General features: G+C 36.1%; 4 protein-coding genes and 1 pseudogene across 5 annotated transcripts in view; 2 read left to right on the plus strand and 3 right to left on the minus strand.

The window, feature by feature from the left end:
* Positions 1-21,984, minus strand: part of LOC147868398 (V-type proton ATPase catalytic subunit A) — a 69,601-nt gene that overhangs the window by 27,659 nt on the left and 19,958 nt on the right. The window lies entirely within an intron of this gene.
* LOC147868399 (protein TIFY 6B-like) lies at positions 7,766-10,597 on the plus strand. Its single transcript, XM_087318667.1, has 7 exons — positions 7,766-8,068; positions 8,550-8,611; positions 8,735-8,880; positions 9,217-9,316; positions 9,509-9,764; positions 9,843-9,900; positions 10,302-10,597. Exons 1-7 carry the CDS (start codon positions 7,876-7,878, stop codon positions 10,396-10,398), a joined length of 912 nt encoding a protein of 303 aa, XP_087174793.1. The 5' UTR covers positions 7,766-7,875; the 3' UTR covers positions 10,399-10,597.
* Positions 12,995-14,959, plus strand: LOC147868400 (uncharacterized). 2 transcript variants are annotated; one of them, XM_087318675.1, is made up of 4 exons: positions 12,995-13,184; positions 13,446-13,541; positions 13,792-14,090; positions 14,483-14,608. In XM_087318675.1, exons 2-4 carry the CDS (start codon positions 13,457-13,459, stop codon positions 14,495-14,497), a joined length of 399 nt encoding a protein of 132 aa, XP_087174801.1. In that variant the 5' UTR covers positions 12,995-13,184; positions 13,446-13,456; the 3' UTR covers positions 14,498-14,608. The 2 variants fall into 2 exon arrangements, with proteins under 2 accessions (XP_087174801.1, XP_087174797.1); XM_087318671.1 differs by having other exon boundaries at positions 13,000-13,184; positions 14,494-14,959.
* LOC147868401 (uncharacterized) lies at positions 16,519-18,284 on the minus strand. Its single transcript, XM_087318682.1, has 4 exons — positions 18,159-18,284; positions 17,972-18,027; positions 16,924-16,965; positions 16,519-16,816 (listed from the first exon to the last, which is right to left on the minus strand). Exons 1-4 carry the CDS (start codon positions 18,172-18,174, stop codon positions 16,724-16,726), a joined length of 207 nt encoding a protein of 68 aa, XP_087174808.1. The 5' UTR covers positions 18,175-18,284; the 3' UTR covers positions 16,519-16,723.
* LOC147868402 (caffeoylshikimate esterase pseudogene) lies at positions 20,398-21,709 on the minus strand (annotated as a pseudogene).

Raw genomic sequence — 21,984 nt, forward strand, 5'->3', positions numbered from 1 at the left:
ATTTTCTAGATCAAATGGGAGTGTGGTTAGTGCAACTTTGTCTCGGCTGGATAGATTTTATGCCAACAGTTTCTTTTGGGATGCAGGCGAATCCCTTGGCATTATTCCTGGATCAACGATATCTGACCATGACCCTCTGAAGTTAAATGTTACATTTTACAAGAAGAGATACTCTAAGCAGTGGCGTATTCCTCCTTCCTTACTATCTGATGATAGCCATCGGATGTCAATTGTTCAGATATGGTCAAAATACAACTTTACGGATGATTGTTTGATTCTTCGCAATATGGTTGATGCCATACTTGATACAAAGAATTTCTTCATGAATATAGTCTCCACTTCGGTGTATCGCTACAATTCAGAAATTGCAAATTTGCGTCGTGCTCTTCCAGCATTACAAAAACTGTTGGAAAGGTATCCAACTTCATCCATGCTACTTTTTTATTTGCAGCGGGTAAAAAGAAATTTAAAAGAAAAGCAACATGCACATTCCACGTTCTTCTTTTATCGTAATATTGCTCGTTGGTCACAAAAGCAAGATCGAGTTAATAAGGAATTCTTCAATCAATTCAAACGAAAATATAAACCTGTCTTTATTACCTCTTTGAAATGGCCTGATGGATCATATACATCAGATGACTACGAGATGCGAGGTATAATCTCATATTACTATCATCAATTGTTGTCTGCTACAACTTTTACAACAAATAGTCTTTATAAGAAACAAGATATACTTGCAACTATTAAACAAAAGATCACAAATGAAATGGCATCTCATTTGATACAACCATTTACATTTCAAGAGGTGTTATTTGCAACTAAATCCTTGGGTAAGGATGTTTGTCCCGGAAAAGACAGAATAGCAATTGGCTTCTACTTACATTATTGGGATTCTCTTGGCCCTATCCTTACTAGAGCGACTAATCTAATTTTTTCAACGGGAACTATGCCGGTGGAATGGAAGGAAGGAATAATATATATGATTCCTAAGTACAATGTGCAATGTGATGAAGTTTCTAAGTGGCGGCCAATAACACTGCTCAATGATATTTATAAGATTGTGGCAAAAACAATTGCCATTAGATTACGATCTTTGTTGCCATCTATTATTCATGATACGCAGTCTAGTTTTATACAAGACAACAACATTTTTTATAATATCTTTTTGTTCTGGGAAATGGTTGCACTAGCTCAACAAAATAAACAACAAATGGCAATTTTACTATTGGACTTTGAAAAAGCCTATGACAAAGTAGATTGGGACTTTCTTGAGGCAGTGTTGTCAAGATTAAGTTTTCCTAATGCATGGATAAATGGTGTTTCGGCCTTATATAGGCAAGCCTCTAGCTCAATTTTGTTTGTTGGAAGTTATGGGCTAATATTTCCGATTTCCAGGTCGATTAGGTAAGGATGTCATCTTGCCCCTTCTCTTTTTATCTTGTATGAGGAAGCTCTAGCCTCATACCTAAGATCTTCTTCAGCTAGTATAAAAGGTATAGCATTACCTATTGCATAGTCTACTGTATTGGATGTTGAGTTTGCAAATGATACGACCCTCTATGTTGATGGGGAGATTGGTAATCTCAGGCAGGTACAAAATGCTTTGTAGAATTTCTCGAAAGCTACATGTGCCTCTCTTAATTGGAATAAGTCGGTAGGGTTATGGGTGGGTGCAGAGCCTCATCCCGCTTGGTATCCAGGTTCTACTTTTTGCTGGCTTAACCAAGGTGAACCTGTTCGGTATTTGGGATGCCTAGTTGGTATAGAGTTAAAATCAGAAGCTATGTTATCACCGCTACTATTATCAATAAAGCATAAACTTCTATATTGGGATGCCCAACAATGGTCCTTTGCAGGTCGGGTTGTAGTAGCAAATTCAGTACTTTTGGCCTCCATGTGGTTTATAGCTTATGTTTGGTTATTTTCTAGGTCAGCAATAATGAAAGTACAAAGCTTGATTCGTAATTTCCTCTGGGAAGAAAAAATGGATCTCGAACAATAACCAAAGTTGCTTGGAAGGTGTTGATTCAACCTAAAATCCATGGAGGGTTGGGTTTGATAGATCCTTTGATGCAGTCAAGAGCCCTCCTGGTTAAGTTTGTGATTCAAGGATTGTTGCTAGGGTCAGAAGCCTGGAAAGGAATGTTTCTAAACCAACTAATGAAGTTAAGTCCTAGGACAGGGGGAGTTTGGTCTCCCTCTCTAAAATGGTTGTTCTTGAATGATGTACAAACGCCAAGGCGGGATCTAACTTCTAACCGATTTTTGTTAGGAATCACAAGGGCATGGGATGAGATCAAGCCATTTCTAATTAAGGAGAAGCCTTCTACTTGGGATGCATTGGTCAATCAGCCTCTTCTTGGAAATTCTCTATTTCGGGATAATGTAGGAAAAGTGTTGGGTCTTAGAACTCACCTTGCTTGGGGTAAACTGGATAATGGGCCAGCTGCATCTGTAAGCACTTGGATTCAATTCCAACAGAGGCCACAAGCAGATCGACTTGCGCATTTACAAGCTCTTCATGGAACCAAGATAATGACGGTTTCCATTTCAGCGTCATATTCCTCATTAGCGGCAACCTTCGAACCCATACGGGAACATTCTTTGCTTGGATGCTTCATAAATGATATTTTGTTGGTTGTCAAGGGTGTCTCACCTAATGGGTGCATCTCTTATTTTGAGATGCTTGATAACAATAGAATGCAGCCTCATGCCTTTGACTGCAACTATTTTCAACACGTGCGGAATGCACCAATCAAAGTGCTTGCAAAAATGGGAAAGAAGTGTCTGCTTGATCCTTATCCTTCTATCATTCATATGTGTGATATGATGTGGTTGTATGCAAAAGAACTTGTTGCAAGACTACTATGGGATCCGGGGGGTCGGTTCTGGACATATTCCTTGGGGGAACAGATCATAATGGTTCCCTTCTTTCAGTATTCAATAAAGCTAGGAAGGTCATTACTAAGGTCTATGAATGTAATGGCGCCAGCAGCACAAAAACATTGGACTAATTGGGGTGTTTCAACGTTGTAGTTGAAAACATATTGGAGATGGATCTAGTCTTTCAAGGGGCCCTCTAAATTTATTCTTTTTAGACGGTTATTAATGCATGCAACATTACCAGTTCGCTAGACATTAAAAGGGAATGTAGCACATAATCTCAGGCAATGTGGATTTTGCTATGCAACGCCGGAGACTACTAAGCATGCCCTTTGGTCTTGTCCCTTGACTCAACAAGTATGGTATAAAGTTATTTCTTTATTCCTAACAATCAATGTTGGTTGCTTGTTCTCATGGGGAGCAACAGTGTGGGGAATTTTACACTCCAGCTTGATGTTGTACGAGGTGATGATATACAAGAGGCCATGACGGTACATAACAAAAGATTGATATCAGTTAGTCCATTTCAACAACCTCGAAAGCATGTGCGATCTGTCCAAATCTGGAAAACTGTGACTACGATAACATTATGGGTATTATGGAAATGTAGATGCAATCGACTTTACAATGCCGCAAAACTTGGTCTTCTAGAGGTATTGCTTGAGATATGGGAAACATTGTTGAGAGTAGTTCATGGGCAATATGATAACATGTGCGGTTCTCCAAAAAATATTCATAAAAGAAGGATGAAGATTCTTCACTTATGGAGGAAGGTGCCTCTCTTTGTAGTGACAAATCAAAGACCTCCATGGAATTATTATCTTCCATGGACCCTTTCTTGATACAAAACCAGCATTCTAATGTACCGTTTAAGGTTCAACAGCCCTGTATAAGTTGTTTTTTTATGTACAGGTTTATGTGTACATACATTACGTTGTAAGCCTACAAGCAGGTAACTTTTACTTGTATTTTTTTTATATTTTTAGTACTATTGAAGAAAATCTTTCAAGGAAAAAAAAAATAGCCACTTGTTTAGCTCGTGTTTTTTCTACTTCAAATTTTAGGATACAATGCCTTACTTGACATTATAGTAGTGAAACTTTCATTCATATCATTAACTTCACTATTATAATCATGTGTTTATGGGCACCACTGTTGTTACGAGCATTACCACGCTTTATCCAAGTGTATAGAATACTACGGTACAATCTTACCACGGGATATTATATGATCATGCCCGTAACAACTGTGCAGATGCTTATTTGTATTGTACATTACGTCTTGACTACTAGTGTATTGTTACAATCAAGGAAATTAGATTTCGCCAAATTGACAAGTCATAGACAAGTATGTTAAACACTTATTCATCGACTACAAAGTTATCCCCGGTTGGTAACTTCTTTACAAGAAGTTACCACCATCTATTGTCGTCATTTTGCGTGCATCAATTGAGAAATTGGTTATGGCACTTTCGTTATTTAATTGATTGACTCTAACTCCTTTAACATCTCTTATGCATAGGTCTAATACTAGACTTTATAAGCTATTGAATGCTAGGCTTTATGAACTATTCATAATTAGTAGAACGCTTCATATTTGTACTAGTTGTTTAGATTTTTCCTCCGACCACTTTATGTTTTTTATGTCTCTCATGTTGCACAGTTGTACTCTATGTTTGAATGTGATATGTAATTATTCTTTACCGCATGGTTGAATTTCTTACCTAAAATATAATGCATTGCAAAAACAAATCATATGGCTCAAAATCTTGAACAAAGCGATGTAGTTAAGCTCTGCCACATATCTCCCTCATTTTATATATAAATTGTACTACAATTCTGAAATCACCCTACTCATTTGGAATTTCAAATGTGCTTGTAAAAGTTTAATGATGGATTATCTTATTATGGTTCTCAAATACTTCCTTGCAAATAACCATATCGTGTGCGCTTAATTTCTTCTTTCAACGATTTCTATTAGCTATTGAGTTTCTTAATTCTTTACACTCCATTCTATGTTATCAACTACATTAATTTTGCACACCACCGTGACAAATTCTTCGTCACAAAACATTAAATCAATACCAGGCCTTTATCAAGAAATTAACCGAAAAGGTTGGATGGATGAAGTTTTCACCTTATTAATAATTGATCAATCCTGAAATGATATTGGCAAAAGAGATTAAAGTATTTATTAAGGGAGATACTTCATGGATCAAGTTAGAAGAATTTGTGGTGTGGATTGAAAGGATGGAAAATGAACCATCGTGATCTTCTAAAGGAAACTTTATGAAACATTCAACTCTAAATGTTAACCGAAGGGAATGTGTGACTATAAATAAAATATGCACACTGTCCAAAAAATAGATTGTTTGTAAATACAAATTGATTTGGTTTTCTTAGAATACACTTAAGGGAACAACTATCTATATGGGCTATCCAATAACAAAGACTACGACCGCAAACACTATGCAATTTGATGTTGTGTTCTTAGAATATCCACACATTTTTATGTCTATTTGATGGAGTAATAGACTAAGCACATCCTTGCATACATCCACGATTTCTTTTTTGAACATGATTTTGATAGAGTAAGAGAGTTGATATATTATTACACCAAGCCAAGAGAAATAGTATGTTCCTTTGACATCACCTCAAAGGTCATCTTCTCATGGAGAGCTCATCATAGCTTTTATCACTATTCACTCATTTTCTTTAAGCATAAATTTTCGTCCTAAACTCCTCTAGCTTTTAGGTAAACTATTGTTTGTCATTAAATTATCACAAATGTAACTTTCCACCATGGCTAATACATTCACCTTGTTTCCATGTGTTGAATTGATTGTGCTTCTATCATACTAAATCATCTCCTATTGCCCATGTTTTCACACCACGTGTTATTTTTGTATGCATTATGATGATCATTGACCATTTTATGGCATACAAGAGAAGAACTTTACCTTTTTCAAAGTACTAATGTCTTTGCACTTTAATTTACTGTCTCACGCTCAATTGATGTAGAATCTCAAATAGTGTAAGTTGTGTCCCTTTTTTTCAATCGTATATTATTGTCCCCCTCCATTATTACATTATACGTCATATCATAAAGAATTCATTGACTATTGTTTTATGTTGTAGCAAACAAGGGTTTGTTTCGAGCTTAAATAGGTATATGCCACCATTTTAGTTATGTTTTCCTCAAATGGAGTCTGGGACAATCATTCATCCATTACCCCATCGTAAGAATCCATTTTACTCTTTTTCCCACGCCTAGAGTTGCGAATATTTTGAAATGAAGAAAAATTGGTACCAAGCTTTGTGTGTGCACACTTAGCGATGCTTGCACAACATGATAGTCATATATGCTTGATGAAGGAGTGAAACAATGGAATTTGATGTGTATAAGGGAGCGCTTGACTCGAAACAATTCAAGTAAGAGTGATGTGCACATAGAAATTCCCTACAAAAACAATCTGTGACCTCAATTGCAAAGCAAGATCCTAGTTTGGTGAGTTAGGAAGGCATGATAATCCTTAACCATGATCAATCACGCAGAACTTGCAAAATCCCCAACTCTTGTTAGTAAGGCTTCATAACACAATAACTCATTGTTTCTTTATTTTTCTTGTTCTTTAAAACTTGCTACCAACTCAAAATTTACTTTGAAAATTGAGTTAAAGAAATAATAGTATATGTACATGCAATAGACGTGGATCATTCTACATCTAACCTATTGATCCACCCAATTATATATAAATATCTAAACTAAGTAATTACATGCAAAAAGAAGAAGCAATTACATGCAATTGTAAGATCATACTTATATGTGTCGTGAACTATTGTATAAAATACAACTTTATGTCCAATTGTTTTGATGACAAAAGACTAAACTATGCCGCCCGATTTATTTGCCTATGACGATTCATATAATCAAGGGGGATATGTCAATGTGAAAACATAATTGATGGGTTACCGAGTATTAGTTAATAATCCAAATGGAGCTATGGCACGTGTGTAAAAAAAGGTGCAAATAGTGCTAAAAGAATTCAATTGATAGGTCAAAATCAAAGGCAAAGCTAAACATTGATCATTTTATTTTATGGGATACCCTTAAAATTGTATGGGCCTACAATTGAATGAGGCTTTCCTATATAAAGTTGAATTGTTGTTTTAACCATTAGGTTACAACCTTATTGGTGTGATTTATGTGCTTCAAGTCCTCTCAATAAGGGGTCCACCTTTTGGCATATTTGAAAAGACCACAATCTATGGATGGGTTTTTACATTTAAATCTCGGCTTTTGTGCGCGAAAATTGTAATGGCCGCTTTGACATTCTAACCATATCATGTTACAACCTCTTTTGTGATGGGTTAACTCCAAATATGGGGTCCAGCATCCACCTTCCATGGTCTCTTTACCATCTAGAAAGGTAAGCAATTCCCATGGGGGGCTTATATATATATACCAAAGATTGAATCTCGTGCAATAAGCTCGAGTTGTCGTTTACCTAAGTTCTCAAAATGAAGACGCAACTAACTCGGTGACATGAGTTATGAACTTCAAATAAATTTGTGTATGCAAATAAGCCCTTTCTGATGTAAGCACAGACCTAGGATCCCGATGTCCAGTCGGTCATTGGAGTGCACCAACCTCATACTGCAGGCCGGCACCAATGTGAGTGGGTCAACATTAGGGAGACTTGAATCTTTGAAAGGTTCAATGGAACCACAAAATCCATCCAAAGATTTCTCTTTAGATTCTAAGATTAAAGAATAATGACACCCTATTCAGAAAAAAAAAACAAAAACAAAACAATCAGACAAAAAGGAAGATGGAAAGCAGAACGGAGAGGATATATATATATTCAAGTCATAAACGTACAATAATATAAGCTGTCTACTGCATCCCCTGCTATCCTTCAGGTTGTCTTTTGATGGGCATTCGTTTGATCTCTTCTTATGTTCTCTGATTTCCTTTCCTTTTTTGCGGGTTATGGCAGCAAAGGCATTCCCTCTTCTTAATCTCCTCTCTGAAGATATAGGAGGCCATCAAGCAAAGAGGGGCCTGTTATGTGAACCAGCCGATCCTTCAGTTCCCCTCCCTCTTAAATCTAGGCAGACTTCTTTAGTTTCTTGTAAACAGATCTTTGATCAGATCAATTCTAATGCAGACACTGACTGTGGAGGTATGTCTTATTACACCTTCGTGCGCCATCTCTTCTTGCTCTATGAATACCCTGGTTTCTTTGTTGCTTTCAGTGCCTCATCAGGTATTTCATACATAGATATCTAGGTACTGTGGCACTGCAACTTCTAGAACTCATATAGTACGTACAAAACGCATGTACGTACTTACCTATGTACGTATATATGCATGTGCGTATATCTGTATGCATGTATGTACGAGAGTGTATGTATGGTGTGTATATATGTGTGTATGTATGGGTATGTGTGCCTGGCATTGTGGCTTCCATAACTCATGTGTCATGTAAATGTGTGTGTGCATATGTCCATGTATATATAAGTATGCATATAGCAGAGATTATTGTATGTATGTATGTATATTTCTGTATGTATGTATGTATGTAATAAGCTGATCTGGGTCTTGTAGGCTTGAGATACACCAATTTAAAATCATTTGATGAAAAGAGTACCCTGTTACAGCAGGTTTGTTAGGGATTAGGGCTCAAGCATCAACATTTCCATGGCATGCGAATCCTTCTTCAGAGGTAAGGGCCAGATTCAACACAAATTTCATTTAAGAAATGGATTTTGTGAATCAAGATCAATTGCAAGTTAATGTACATTTCATGAGCACACATATGTAAGCTTCACTTGGATGGTTCTTGCAGCATTCAATGTATCTCTCAGAGTTCAATAAATGTCCAAACAGAAGTCAAGTTGACCCCCTTGTATCTACACCATTGTTTTTGCAGCACGCCTCAGAAAATGCAAATCTACCTCTCAGCGCAGAAAGGATTCCACAAGTCATGTTCGGGTAAATTATTTTGATTAGCATGAGTACTACTGTGTTAGCATGCATGCATTGCAATGCATGTGTACACCATGGAAATTAGTCATATGAGGTTATAGGAACCAAGGAAACGATCCTTAATTTGAGCATGTGTGATATTTGAGATGACGATGTTGTCACATGGCTTCTAAAATCTTCTAACCTCCTTGTAACTTCTAGAAGGTTCCCAAGGTGGTTAGGAACCAACCTTACATGGAGATGTCAACAGGGTTGGCTTGCAAGTAGTCTAGAAGCTTCTTGTTCTTGCTCCACAACATTCTCCTCTAATAACATGCTAATTTAATGTTTTGTATGATTTAGATATGACCAGTCAAGCCCATCTTTGAGACAGCCATGCGCTCAACTGACTATCTTCTATTCAGGGACTGTGCACGTATACGATAATGTCCCCGCAGACATGGTAATCGTAAAATAGCGGCTTGGCTCTTTTTTCTACTGTTTAAAATAAAGCAAATTTCATCCTTTCAAAAAAGGAAGAAGAATATAAATGTAGAATTTTCCAGAGCAGGAAACTGTAAGGATTTTCGAGACAGAAACTGCCGAAAAATAGTCAAGCTCTTTTTCTTCTTTTTTTGAAACTTGTTTGTTCTAGGTAAATGCCATTATGCTATTGGCAGGTTCGATGAATAAGTCATCATACCAAGAGAGAGAAGTACCTCAACTACAATCATCTTCTTCGTCTCCAACAAGAACAGTAAACATGGCAACGGGATTTAATATGCCCAACAAAGCTCCCAATAGTCTAGCCAATGATGTTGCTTCGTCACTATCACCACGACAGACATTCCTACCTTGTGAACTGAAACTACATTGTACTTCACTAAAGAGGCCACCTCCAGCTGCAATAGGTATTTTTGTATACTGTTTTTTTATGTAGATTTCTATATGCTTCATAAATTTCTTGCGGTTTTGGGCTTTGGTTTTAGAGCTTCCACATGCACGGAAAGTGTCCTTGGCACGCTTTTTAGAGAAAAGAAAAGAGAGGTAAGACCTTGCAATAAATGATAACATTTCAATGTATTTTCTTATTTTGGTGTGATATAAAAACTCAGACTCATTGTCTCATTTACCATGCCATATTAGCATTTGATGGTTTGCTCCTCCAAAACAAAATGTTTGCAAAATGCCCATTTTCTAGGCTTTTGGAAACTTTTGGTGTTAATTTTTACAATCAACGTAGTTTTTGATAGTTTACCAAATTTTACAGTATTAGCAAAAGAAATGTGATGGACATCAAAATATTAGCTCCATATAAAACTCGGTTGTTGAGATATAAATTCACCCGATCATTTATGAATCATGGCCGACTATATTGTAGCATTGTTGATATCACAATGTTCATCATGAAGAATTATAATGGGTTCACCATTGACTTTCACTTGCAGGAGTGTGAAGGTACAACATGAGATTAATGGGGTAATAAAGGGAGATGAAAACCGAGCTTATCCAAACATAAAGCAATGCATTTCGTCAAGTCCTTAAAAGCCAATTATCAACCAACCACTATAATAAAGACCAGAACATTAATGCAACAACTTGTTGCTTGTAAAATAATATTCTTGTCGGCTCGGAATTGACAACACATTCTAAGATTACGTGATGAATTTTGACCATTATTACTGTTCACATGTAACTTGAGAATGAGGATAACATTTGATCAACAAAGTTTTCCGGTTCCCTATTTACAATCAAAAGCTTCATCATTTTAAATGTTAATGTACTTATACTAAATGCATCTTATCTTATTTATTTTTCCCTGAGTAGTACAATAATTTAAACCTTAGTACATACGTATTTCATTGGGATGCTATTCCCTTTTGGTCCTTACTACATAAATAAATTTATGGTTATTTTTTGGCATAATTTAGAGAAACGTTGAGAAATCAATCGGTGTCAAATGTCAAATGAATTTTTTTTGGGAAACAAAATGTCGAATGAATGAAAACCATAAAGTTTACAAAATATGCTTGAAAAGCATAGGTGTGTTAAGTCTATCCAAAGTTTAACAAATCACAAAGCAATGTGTAGAATGTGCATGTTAACCACCCAATAGGAACTTGGGCTCATCATTCATGTATGAAAATGTGGGCAACCTCATGGATCTTAACTAGCCTCTATCCATAAATAGATGCCTAAGGAGCTCGTGCCAACAAATGACTTTACAATCATGTTCACACTTGGTTTCTTTACTTTTGATAATGTGTCTCTTTTTATGGTGGCACATACAAGTAATAGTGGCTCAAACATGTGTTTCAACTTCAATGTTTCTTTACTACGAATAGTGTTCAAATGTTTCTTGATATATGTCAATTTATTGAAGTAAAACGTTAGTATATTTGTGTGATTAGGAATCTCCCTGTTGATTGCTACACATAATCAATGTAAAAAAGGTGAGGATGCATAATGGTTTGCGTGAATAACATTTTAACAACATACACCACAAATTTGACAGAAATCTTTGGATAACTGAAGCTAATACATCACAAATTTGATACTTGAGAGAAAAATACATTATTATTCATTTTAACAACGTACACCACAAACTTGATAGAAATCTTTGGATAACTAAAGCTAATACATCACAAATTTGATACTTTAGAGAAAAATACATTATATGATAATAAGGTTGGATTCTATACTTTAAATAAGAAAGTCTTGGAATATCTTCTAGAGGAGATAAAATATATGTAAACAAGTCTACTCATTTGGGGTTCATGCCATGCCCCAGTTATATACATACATGCATGCATATACATATATTGTATACATATATATACATACATACATACACACACACACACACACATATAATTATACTAGTACACACACACACATATAATTATACTTGTACATATGAATCATTTCATTGGGAAATGACGAAAAGAGGAAGAAGAAATGGCCTACACATATGTGATCACAAGCTATGCTTGTACGCATGGCTAGATACATCATATTGGCTCTCCCTAGGTTCTTATCATTTGTGAACAAATGTACAACCATATAAGTTAGTTTTTAAGGCAATTTGGTATAGAAAATTAGAAGCAGGATAAGGAAACACTTTTGTGGCTACAAATATTAACTTATAATTTGTTGGAATTGATTGAAGTGTAATATAATATAGCATACACACGTGACAACCATACTTATACCGATTAGAGGATTGCAATCATGAAAATTTCTAACATTAGCAAAATCATGCGTCTAGGTTAGGTAATGAGTCGTTCTCTCAACTCTGTTTATAGGGTGGAACAACTAAAGTAATTTGACACATCAATATGGTGAAAACTACTATCTTTTGATCATATGACATAGTAGGAACCTAAGAGTTGGGGCAACTAGTGCACATATACGTCGTGTATGAGGAGTAGGGGTTAATACATGGTCTGTATAGTTCACATGGTTGTACATGTGTGTAGGGGAGACCCATGTATGATAGTCACATGTGGGCATAAGCATTTGGAAAAGATGAAGTATGTGATTATTGGAAGGTGGAAAAATATCATCTCCATGACCTACATGCGAGCTACGACGATAGCGATATGTGGGTATATTAGTGATTGCCATGTTGATGAGGTCATTATAACCTCAATTGTGGTTGTAGAAACAATGGTGACGTATCATGTCCTTGATTAACAATTACTGACACCATGATCGAGAAAGTTCCATTATCCTTTAAGAATTTTGGAGTGGAAGAAAACTAGATGGTGCTATACCTTCCACACACACAACCTCTCTCGTCTCTTTTGAGATTTTACACTCTCCTTGTACTTTCTCTAGGTAAATTACCGATCAAAAACAGGGATGCAACACATGTACAGGAGGGAGGGATTTGGTAAAAATACTTATAAACCGTTGATGATCATAAAAGCTATTGCATCTACAATCAATCTCTACGAGCTTATCTCATGAAGTACAAGCCTCGGGGCTTTTGGTCATTAAAATACGGGTGACACGATGATGTATGTACAAGTGAGAGAGCGAGGGCGAGAGTATATTCGTTAACGGGCCGGGAATACCTTTTGTCTCATAATGTGGGAAATTGTGAGCCCATGATATAAGTAAACAAATGGCATACACAAATGCATGGGTTTGTAGATAGCTCCCAAGATAAGGAGCAAAACGAAAAGGGTTATTAGGCTATGCACGGTCCAATACACCATCAATCATCGCTTTTATTCAGGAAGGCCAAATCTCTGTACTTCCAAATACCAGAGATCCTGGCCATGGTCTCTCAGCTGCAGCGACAAAACTTGCTAATATTCTATTAGGTATCACCACATTTCTGTTTCAAAATGATTCATCATGTCATCATCTCTGATTTTAAATCGGCCCCTTGTCATGTCATCTTCTCTGTTTTAATGGATCCGTTATCATGTCATCATCTCTGTTTTATTGGATCCGTTACCATGTCATGCTATCATAATGTTTTTTTTTTAAGCTGTTTCTTTCGTATCATATCCCCTTTTGAATGGATTTATTCCATTTTTCTGTGTTAAAAAGAAAAAGAACCTATGCTTGATTATATGCAGAGATTAATTCAATGGTTCAGACTGTTCTACCAATAAGGCCGCATATTGTTTCATCTATGGATTCGCACAAAGAATCAACCACCCCAGATTCACCAGGTACGAGAGTTATTCATTATCTCAAGAGCTCTATCTCTAATTAACATGTGAGCTCCAGAGATATGAATAGAAGCATGAATAAGGAAGAAAAAATACTATCAGATGGAGAAGAAGTAGATGAGAGTGAGGAATATATAAAGGTTATTACCAATAGTAGTAGTAGTAGTAGTAGTAGTAGTAGTAGTAGGCTTCGACTCTGATACCAATTTTCAACCGAATGTGAAGCTTTCTGATAAGTCATCAAAATTAGGTACTCAATATGGTATTGAAGGAAAAGAGGATCACCAACAAAGCGGGTGGGCTATAGGAAAGAGTGTTCTAGAGGTTTCGAGAACACTCTTTCACATGAAGGATATTCTTATAGAGAAAGTTGCTAGTGCTAGACCTAGCCTTCCGACCGATACACTGGAGCATGCACGACGCTCTATCGAGTCTATGATTGTCGAGGCCAGTCAATCCGCATATGGGAGAACTCGAGATATAATGCTACGGATCCGATTGCTTCTCGTTGAGCACATACCATCTCTCTCCCCCCAAGAATCCAAGAAGGTCAGAATTTGTTCCTCTTTTCTTAGCTGGTCTTAAGGAATAACATATACATGGTCATAGGTGTATATAGGCATAAACATGCATATATTATATATACATGTACTTCTAGAATTACAAGTATATGTACATATAGGTCTACATTCATAAACACATAAATTCTTTGCCAATATGCCATCTCACATTTCTTCTTTTCCATGTTGTAAACATAGTTGCACATGTGTGTAAGAAGATGTATGTACACCTATGGGCATACCTACATGTACATTTGCATACACTTATATGAACACATAGTGATACACGTACATGTATGCTGTGTATACATATTGCATACATGTACGAGCATTCATTTCAAGTAGGTTCCTTCAATCTGAACTAACCATTCTGGTGTTTAGTTTCGTGATAGATAGTAGATGATGTCGAACGAGAGATTCTTGATTCATCATTAAACCAAGCCACCAATGGGAACACCAATCCAACGGAGAAGGTGATGGACGGAAGAAACACAGAAGTGATAACAGAACGGTCTTCAACAGCATCAGCTACAACAAATCCTAGGTTCCCACAGTTGTCGATGTTCGCCACAAATATGGATCGTATAAAATCATGGCCTTTGTTTAGGTCCCGTTTATAGGTCATTTATGGCCTCATCTTTGATCTATTTGTAGATAACAAATGTTTATAAGAGCTTTGGTACAAAGAAAGTTATTTCTTGTGAACGTTTTCTACTATCTGAGGTTATGGGTTATATGCATCATTCAGCAGACCACAACTGCTGCCATAAGCTGGCAGATATCTATTTGGTTGAATATGGATATAGAGCTCTGTTGGTACGCAAACACTCTAATAATAAATATGTTAATTGGATCTTATTTCATGCAGAGTTGTGATTGAAAAATACACCAATGATAGTAAATCCTATAAATTGAAGTGAACGTTTGGAAGTTAATGAATTTATGAAGATACAATTCTGTTACAGAAAATAGCTTCTCTTTTATATATAGAAGTGTGCTATGGCTAGCCATTCTTATGGATAGAATGTTGCACTACCAGGCTTTCAATGTGAGGCTGACTTGCATGCAACGCAATCTTGCAAATAGTATGAACCATACACGAATGTTTCAATCATTTGTGTAAGAAAAACACCCTCAAAGAATGATAAATACCATACTTTTGGATTAACTATTTATTATGAGGTAAATAAGCCTAAACAATGGGAAAAAACAAAAAAAACATGAATGTTTTAATAACATTCGCATTTGTTTTCCAACGTAGGAAAACGAATGTTGTGCTAGACGAACGCGAATTTTACGTACTATTATATTGCATATCTTTTTAAAAATCAGCTAGGCAATCAGGTATAGAGTTCAATATAGATCATTATTGAGCCCCCTTAATGCACATATTTGGACATGCTCACATCCACGGAAAGTAAGCCCATTACTCACAGTGGATGCCAATGGCTAATCATAGTACCCAAGGGAACAATGTCCATGCATTGTGAACCCTGGAGCCCACTATCCCATTGCTTCAGAGGTTCATGAATGTTTTAGTTTCTACCATCAACCCTGCCTACCTTCAACATAAAACCCATGAAATTGCATATACAGATACATCCTCTCAATGAACCTGAGAAGTGCTATGCAATTTTGTAACATAGAAAGAATGTCTTTAACATAAAATCCATTAAAGAAGTTGATTAATAATTATATACATCTTCTCAATTAAACCAGTTGATGCCACATAACTTTGAGATATGGACAATTAATTTTTAGCTCCTTGCAACACTAGGTTCTTCTCTATCATTGCCTGAAAACCCCTTTTGTGCTTGTATATAAATGTTACTAGTATGCTGGTCCCCTGTTAGTTCACCATGATTAATTCAGGCTTATTAGGTAACAGGAACAGAGGTACCCTAAGAATAATCCATCAGATAGATTTCAGTTTATTCTCATGGTAACAAGGCTTTTGAATTGAAGTCACATGCAGAATCCTCACAATTCAGAAACATTGCGTTTGCTACCTTCACCAATTACACAGTTTTGCATTACGTACTTCTCATTCCCTACTTTTGATCAACGAACAGAAATAGGACATTTGCAACCATGAAACTTCACAATAGACAAAATTTTAATATATGTCAAATTCGGTTTCCCATTTGGAAGTACATTAGTAACTATAAAATAGAACGAAAAAACCCAGAAGTAATAAATAATACACCCAGATTTAAAAATATGTCCATACTAAATAACATCTCCACTCATGTTACAAGCATTATAAATGCAAAAGATGAAGAGGCAAAGAAAAATCCAGTTCCCAATGTCGTATAAAGCAGATTTAAATATATGTCCATATTAAATAACATCTCCACTCATGCTACAAGCATTATAAGTGCAAAAGATGAAGAGGCGAAGGAAAATCCAGTTCCCAATGTTTAATAACGCAGGCCAAGTTATCATCAGGCTCACAACATTATAATGCAACATGCATAAGCATGGAAGGAAAGCCATTGGTTACCATGCATTCAAATCATTCCAAATTCATCATTATGTTTTCAACATTATAGTGGACAGAAGAATTCAAAGGCCATAAAATAGATCTCCATATTTAATTATCAATCCATTGCATAGTAGTTTTTACTTCTTCCCACCACTAGCACCACTTTTCTTCAACCCAGCCCCTGCAAAGGTACCTTTGCCTGAAGCCTTTGCTTTCAATTCCTTCAAAGCCTATCATCACCATTGTAACCACATGCACCATAGTTCATAAATGACAATACTCATTCAACTCGCAAGTGCAGAGACAAAACAAGATTATTGAAAGAAATAACGCTCACCTTTTCCTCTTCCTTCTTTTTCTGAAGGAAAGCTTTGTCTTCCTGTTATGAAAGATATTATAAGACAACCAATATAAAGAGCAAATTGACATGATGTCTATAGAATCATCAGAGCATAATACAATTAAGTGTAGAACTGGCTATCCGTCCAGTTCATCAATCAATAACCACGCTTTCCAATTTTATGGAGAACAGAATTAATTATACAAAAGTATATAAGCCATTCTGCATAGAGATCATGGACTTCGTAAGTATGAGGATCTCTTTGTCCTGTGCCAGTTTGGATGTACATGTTACCATGTGTATGTGCTGCTATATAACTTAGCGAACATGTATGTGTACATGAATATGCAACAAAATTTATAATCCAAGTTCGAAACAAGGAGATATGATAGATATATTTGAGCTCGTTCATACAACAATTCAACGATTCAATGGTAGATATGCTTGAAAGGATATGTAACAATGCAGTTACAAGATAATGAAACTCTCTCAACTCAAAAAAACAAATATGTGTGTGTGACTGAGGACTATGTCTATACATACCTACACAGATATCTTTTTAATAGTTACATATACACCAAAGAACTCTACAAGATTATGGCCATCTATGTCAATAGGTCAACAATTCAACAATTCAATAGGACAGTCGCAATAAATACAAGAAAAGAGAATCTCTATCGAAAATAGATGCAATGTCCTCATATATCTGTGTTGTACACATGAAAATCTTACCTTTAACTATATTTCTGCGTTACACACATGAAAATTTTATATTTAACTATATTTCTGCTTTACAAACATCAAAATCTTAACTTTAACTATATACATAACCTCGAAATTGGAGAAAGAAGGATTCGTTTGCATTTTGAGTCAGTATTTCCTATTCTTACTTCATCAATAAATATGCCTTACTAGATCAATAGGTGTGTGTTATTAGACTAACAAAAGAAGAGCATTTAATGGTAACAATCAAGCAGAACAATAGACGCAGGAAGATGCGATGCTAAATCCAGACTATAAATCAAAGGAAAAGAAGAAAAGTTACCTCGTCGTATTCTTTCTTCTCTGTTTTGGGGGCCTTCATAGGTTTAAGCTTCCCACCTGTCACCGAAAGAAAAGGCCGATCAAAGAACCGGTATCGAGAGAGAAACATCAGAAGGAAACAAAAGACGGAGAAGATGTAGGGGATGAAGAAAGATAAGAAATAAGGAAAGGAGAATGGCATAACATACCCTGCTTCGACGACATCGCGGCGTGCAGAGGTGTAATCAGAAAACAGGTTAGGGTTTCGTCTTCGTGTTATGCTGACCAATTCACAATATACGCATTATGTATGTATGTGCGAATATGTTTGCATATATATACATAGTAACATATATAATATATGTATGTATGTATGTATGTATGTATACACATATGTATATGTACATATGTGTATACATACATACATATAGATAGATAGATAGATACATGTATAGAGCTAATTTTATATACTAGCCATAGGGGTGGCTAATATGCTGTTGTCAAAGCTGCCTACATGTGGCATTGGCCCATTTACATGATTCTCTTGATCACTAACTTAGGGGCAGAAGCACACGCTACTAGTCCCTTTGTGAACATTGATATGGTCGATAGTTCCCCGCGCAGTTTGTGCTCACATGGCAACATCTCATAGGACACACACACGCGCATGCACACACACACACAAAACATGGCGATCTTGATTGAGAGTTCACAAAGACTTTCAAGGTGGACACATGTTAAAAACTTTCTCATGTCCGCCACCAAGCAATTGCAAGTTGCAACTAAAAGATTTCCTCCTAACACTTGGTCTTCCATATATCATGAACATTAGCTCCATTTGTTTCCTTCTTTTTCAACGAGATGGGTATATATTTATGAACCAAATCCCATGGCCCTCGCCATGACTACAAATCAATACTGAGATAAAGTTGTAAGAACAATAGCATGGACGTCAATTCTCCGATTAATGGCTATGTAAATTTCAACGCATTGGTTAATACATGATTTCATATATTCACATTAACTATATTTCTAAACCACAATTGTGCTCAAATGTTCATATTCTATTACATTTAAACACCCAAAAGTGTGGATGTACAAAATCTACTTATAAATAATTAGTTATAATCTTTAATTGCTACTCATCAATGTCCTTAGAAATATGAATGTGAATATGAATCATGATCAACAATCTTACCAATAAATGAGAATGGATTTTCCAAACATCTCTGATGCTAATGATATCTAAGAGGGGAAATGTGATGAAATCCAAAACATTATAAAAGTAGCTAGTATAATAACCCATATGGGAGAGGATGTACATAAATATATGTTTGATTGTACACGTTAAAAAGCCTACATGTATTTTGAATTCGAGGAATATATTAATGTATTTCATACAAAATAATAAAAACAATGGCACATAGTACTGCCCATATCAGATATACAAGAGGCGTGAATGACAATGTGCACAATAAAAAACTACATTTACCACAGATGTGATCCCTCTTAAGAATGAGATTCACATTGCTTCCCATGATACCATGGACTTGTAGCGGAATGAAGCTTAACCAAAGACTTGTGAATCTAACATCCAAGAGAATAGTAGCATTGGAAGATATTACTAGATAAGTCTTCCAAATATTCTAACATAGCATGTATGCATCGAGCAAATAGTAGCTGAAAATTCATATTGCACCCATGAAATCCACCATGTAATTACCAATTTTAGAACAATTACGGATATTTTCCATTTCAAGAAAGGATTTGAATATGCACAATTTCTCGCCAAACATAGGCAAGCACAAGCTTTATATCGTCATGGCAATTAACCTTTTTATCGCAAAGATTTTACAACATCAAGATGAAAAGGAAACCAAACGTAAAACACTTTCTTTGCTTGTTCCAAATGGGAAATCTCTACCTCCTTGGGAGGCAATTGTAATAATAGATTGTAATTTTCAAACTAGATCCCCATTCTCATCAACCCAAACAAATTTCATACTTCTAATTGATGTAATGTTTTCATGATATGCACAAGAAATGGGTGATTCTTAATCATGATGTGCACAAGAAATGGCTTATTCTCAATCATGATGTACAGAAATATTGATTATGTTCGTTATGATATAACTATTATTGTTATCTTAGACTGCTTATACGCATAATCAACAATTCATATGAATAGTTCCATAACGACGATGCATGGTTAAAATTACAACAAAAACCAGAATAATCTAGCATTTCTCCAAACATAAAAATGCAATAAAAAACATTGGAATTTAGATCAATTTTATTCCGATGTATAAAGGGGAAAGTGCTTATTTCTCACCAATTAACAACAAAAATGTAAGAATGCTCTAGTCAAAAGATTACTCATATACTGCAAGTTGTAAGGAAAGAGTTTGATTCAAAAAATTCTAAAGATCCTCAGTAATGCATACATAAACAAGTTTACCCATTATGAAATGGTTTCATTAATTCAATCAATATGAAAAAGAAAGTCGGAAGGCTCCCAGCATCATACATTGTAAGAAGATTTATACATATGCAAGAGTAGGGTAAAATGCTACCCCATCTTGAATCAGAGCCCATAATGTACTTGTAGCGTTAAATAGATACACCATAAGAGCATTAATGTCCGCTACTTCTGAGATTACACAGAGAGATGGAATAATAGTTAAATAATGTATTCACCATATTGCTTGGCATCTCTGGTAGAGGCAAAATCATGACTGTGAAATAGGCAATTCAGGACCAATATGAACATCCAACCACGACGCAATATCAGCGAGAATGATTGATACATTCTCATCGGGCTCACCTTGAAGGAGAGAATGCATCATTCCTTTGTAAATCCTAATGCTCTTATCGCTACTCTTAGCATTCTCATATAGAGCTTGGCTAACATTAGGGTCAGTGACCACATCAGCATCCCCATGTAGAACCAAGAAGGGAAAATCCACATCTTTCAAGTGTTTTTCGATGTAAGAAGTAGTCTTAAGAATTGCACTGACGGTGCCAAGCCTGGGTTTTCCATTATATCTCATCGGGTTATGTCGTCCCAGCTCTCTCTTTTTAGGGTCTTTTATAGACATATCCACAAGATCTTTTGTGGGTAAAATAGCCCATTTGGGAAACCAGACTACCATGAATCTTAGTATCGATACAATGGGCCATGGTAAAAGCATATTATCTGATAACTTACACATAGGAGAGACCAAAATAGCACCATCCCAGGTTTGAGGAGCCTTGAAATGAAGCAAAAGGCAAATAGCTCCACCCATGGATTCTCCGTACAGGAAACAGGGGAGATGTGAATACTCTGTTTTCTGCTTGATAGAAGAGAAATACGAGAAACAATCTTCTGCCACCACATCTAGGTCAGGGGTGAATCCAATTAAGCCACCTGATTGGCCATGGCCTTCTAGATCTAAAGAAAATGAAGCAAGACCCATCTGCGTGAAGAGGATAGCTGTGTTCTGGAAGGTCCAGCTAGTGTTATTTCCGTAGCCATGGACCATGAAGAGGAGAGCTCTGATGGGTTTGTGTAAAGGAATCCATGACTGTGTGAAGAGCTTTATACCTCGTCCAGAGTCGATGAATCCGCGTTCATTTTTGACTCCATTGTGAGCATAGTGTTCTTCTTCAGGTGTATACCCCCATGGAAATGGTGGAATCTGATGATCAGAAGAAGCCATAACGCCTCGAGATCGAGGTCGAGATTGTGAGAGAGGGATTACTTATATGTGTATCGTAACAGTGTATGTACCTACCTATCGTATGAGTTCTAATCGCAATATATGAAGGAACACACGGGCATAAACACATCAAGTTATACCATCGTGGTGTAAATGCACACGCAATGTATGAAGAAACCTAGGGTCCTCGAAATAGCTAGCAAAAATGTGCCCATGGAGCACTTCGAGATCAAGGTCAAGATTGAGAGAGAGAGAGAGAGAGAGAGAGATTATTTATATGTGTATGTAACTGTCACATGAATTTTAATCGCAATATATGAAGGAACACATTGGT

The sequence above is a fragment of the Azolla caroliniana genome, unplaced genomic scaffold (genome assembly GCF_043228905.1).
Source record: "Azolla caroliniana isolate FFs.n. ecotype wild unplaced genomic scaffold, voAzoCaro1.0.p SCAF_1, whole genome shotgun sequence".
Classification (NCBI taxonomy): Eukaryota; Viridiplantae; Streptophyta; class Polypodiopsida; order Salviniales; family Salviniaceae; genus Azolla; species Azolla caroliniana.

Coding starts and splice junctions, on each gene's coding strand:
- LOC147868399 (XM_087318667.1), top strand. CDS start 7,876: ATGGCAGCAAAGGCATTCCCTCTTCTTAATCTCCTCTCTGAAGATATA. Junction 9,317..9,508: donor ATAATGTCCCCGCAGACATG/GTAATCGTAAAA, acceptor TGTTTGTTCTAG/GTAAATGCCATTATGCTATT. Junction 9,901..10,301: donor TTAGAGAAAAGAAAAGAGAG/GTAAGACCTTGC, acceptor TTTCACTTGCAG/GAGTGTGAAGGTACAACATG.
- LOC147868400 (XM_087318671.1), top strand. CDS start 13,457: ATGGTTCAGACTGTTCTACCAATAAGGCCGCATATTGTTTCATCTATG. Junction 13,542..13,791: donor AACCACCCCAGATTCACCAG/GTACGAGAGTTA, acceptor CATCAAAATTAG/GTACTCAATATGGTATTGAA. Junction 14,091..14,493: donor CCCCCCAAGAATCCAAGAAG/GTCAGAATTTGT, acceptor GTTTCGTGATAG/ATAGTAGATGATGTCGAACG.
- LOC147868401 (XM_087318682.1), bottom strand. Junction 16,966..17,971: donor AGAAGAAAGAATACGACGAG/GTAACTTTTCTT, acceptor CTTTCATAACAG/GAAGACAAAGCTTTCCTTCA. Junction 16,817..16,923: donor AAAAGAAGGAAGAGGAAAAG/GTGAGCGTTATT, acceptor TGGTGATGATAG/GCTTTGAAGGAATTGAAAGC.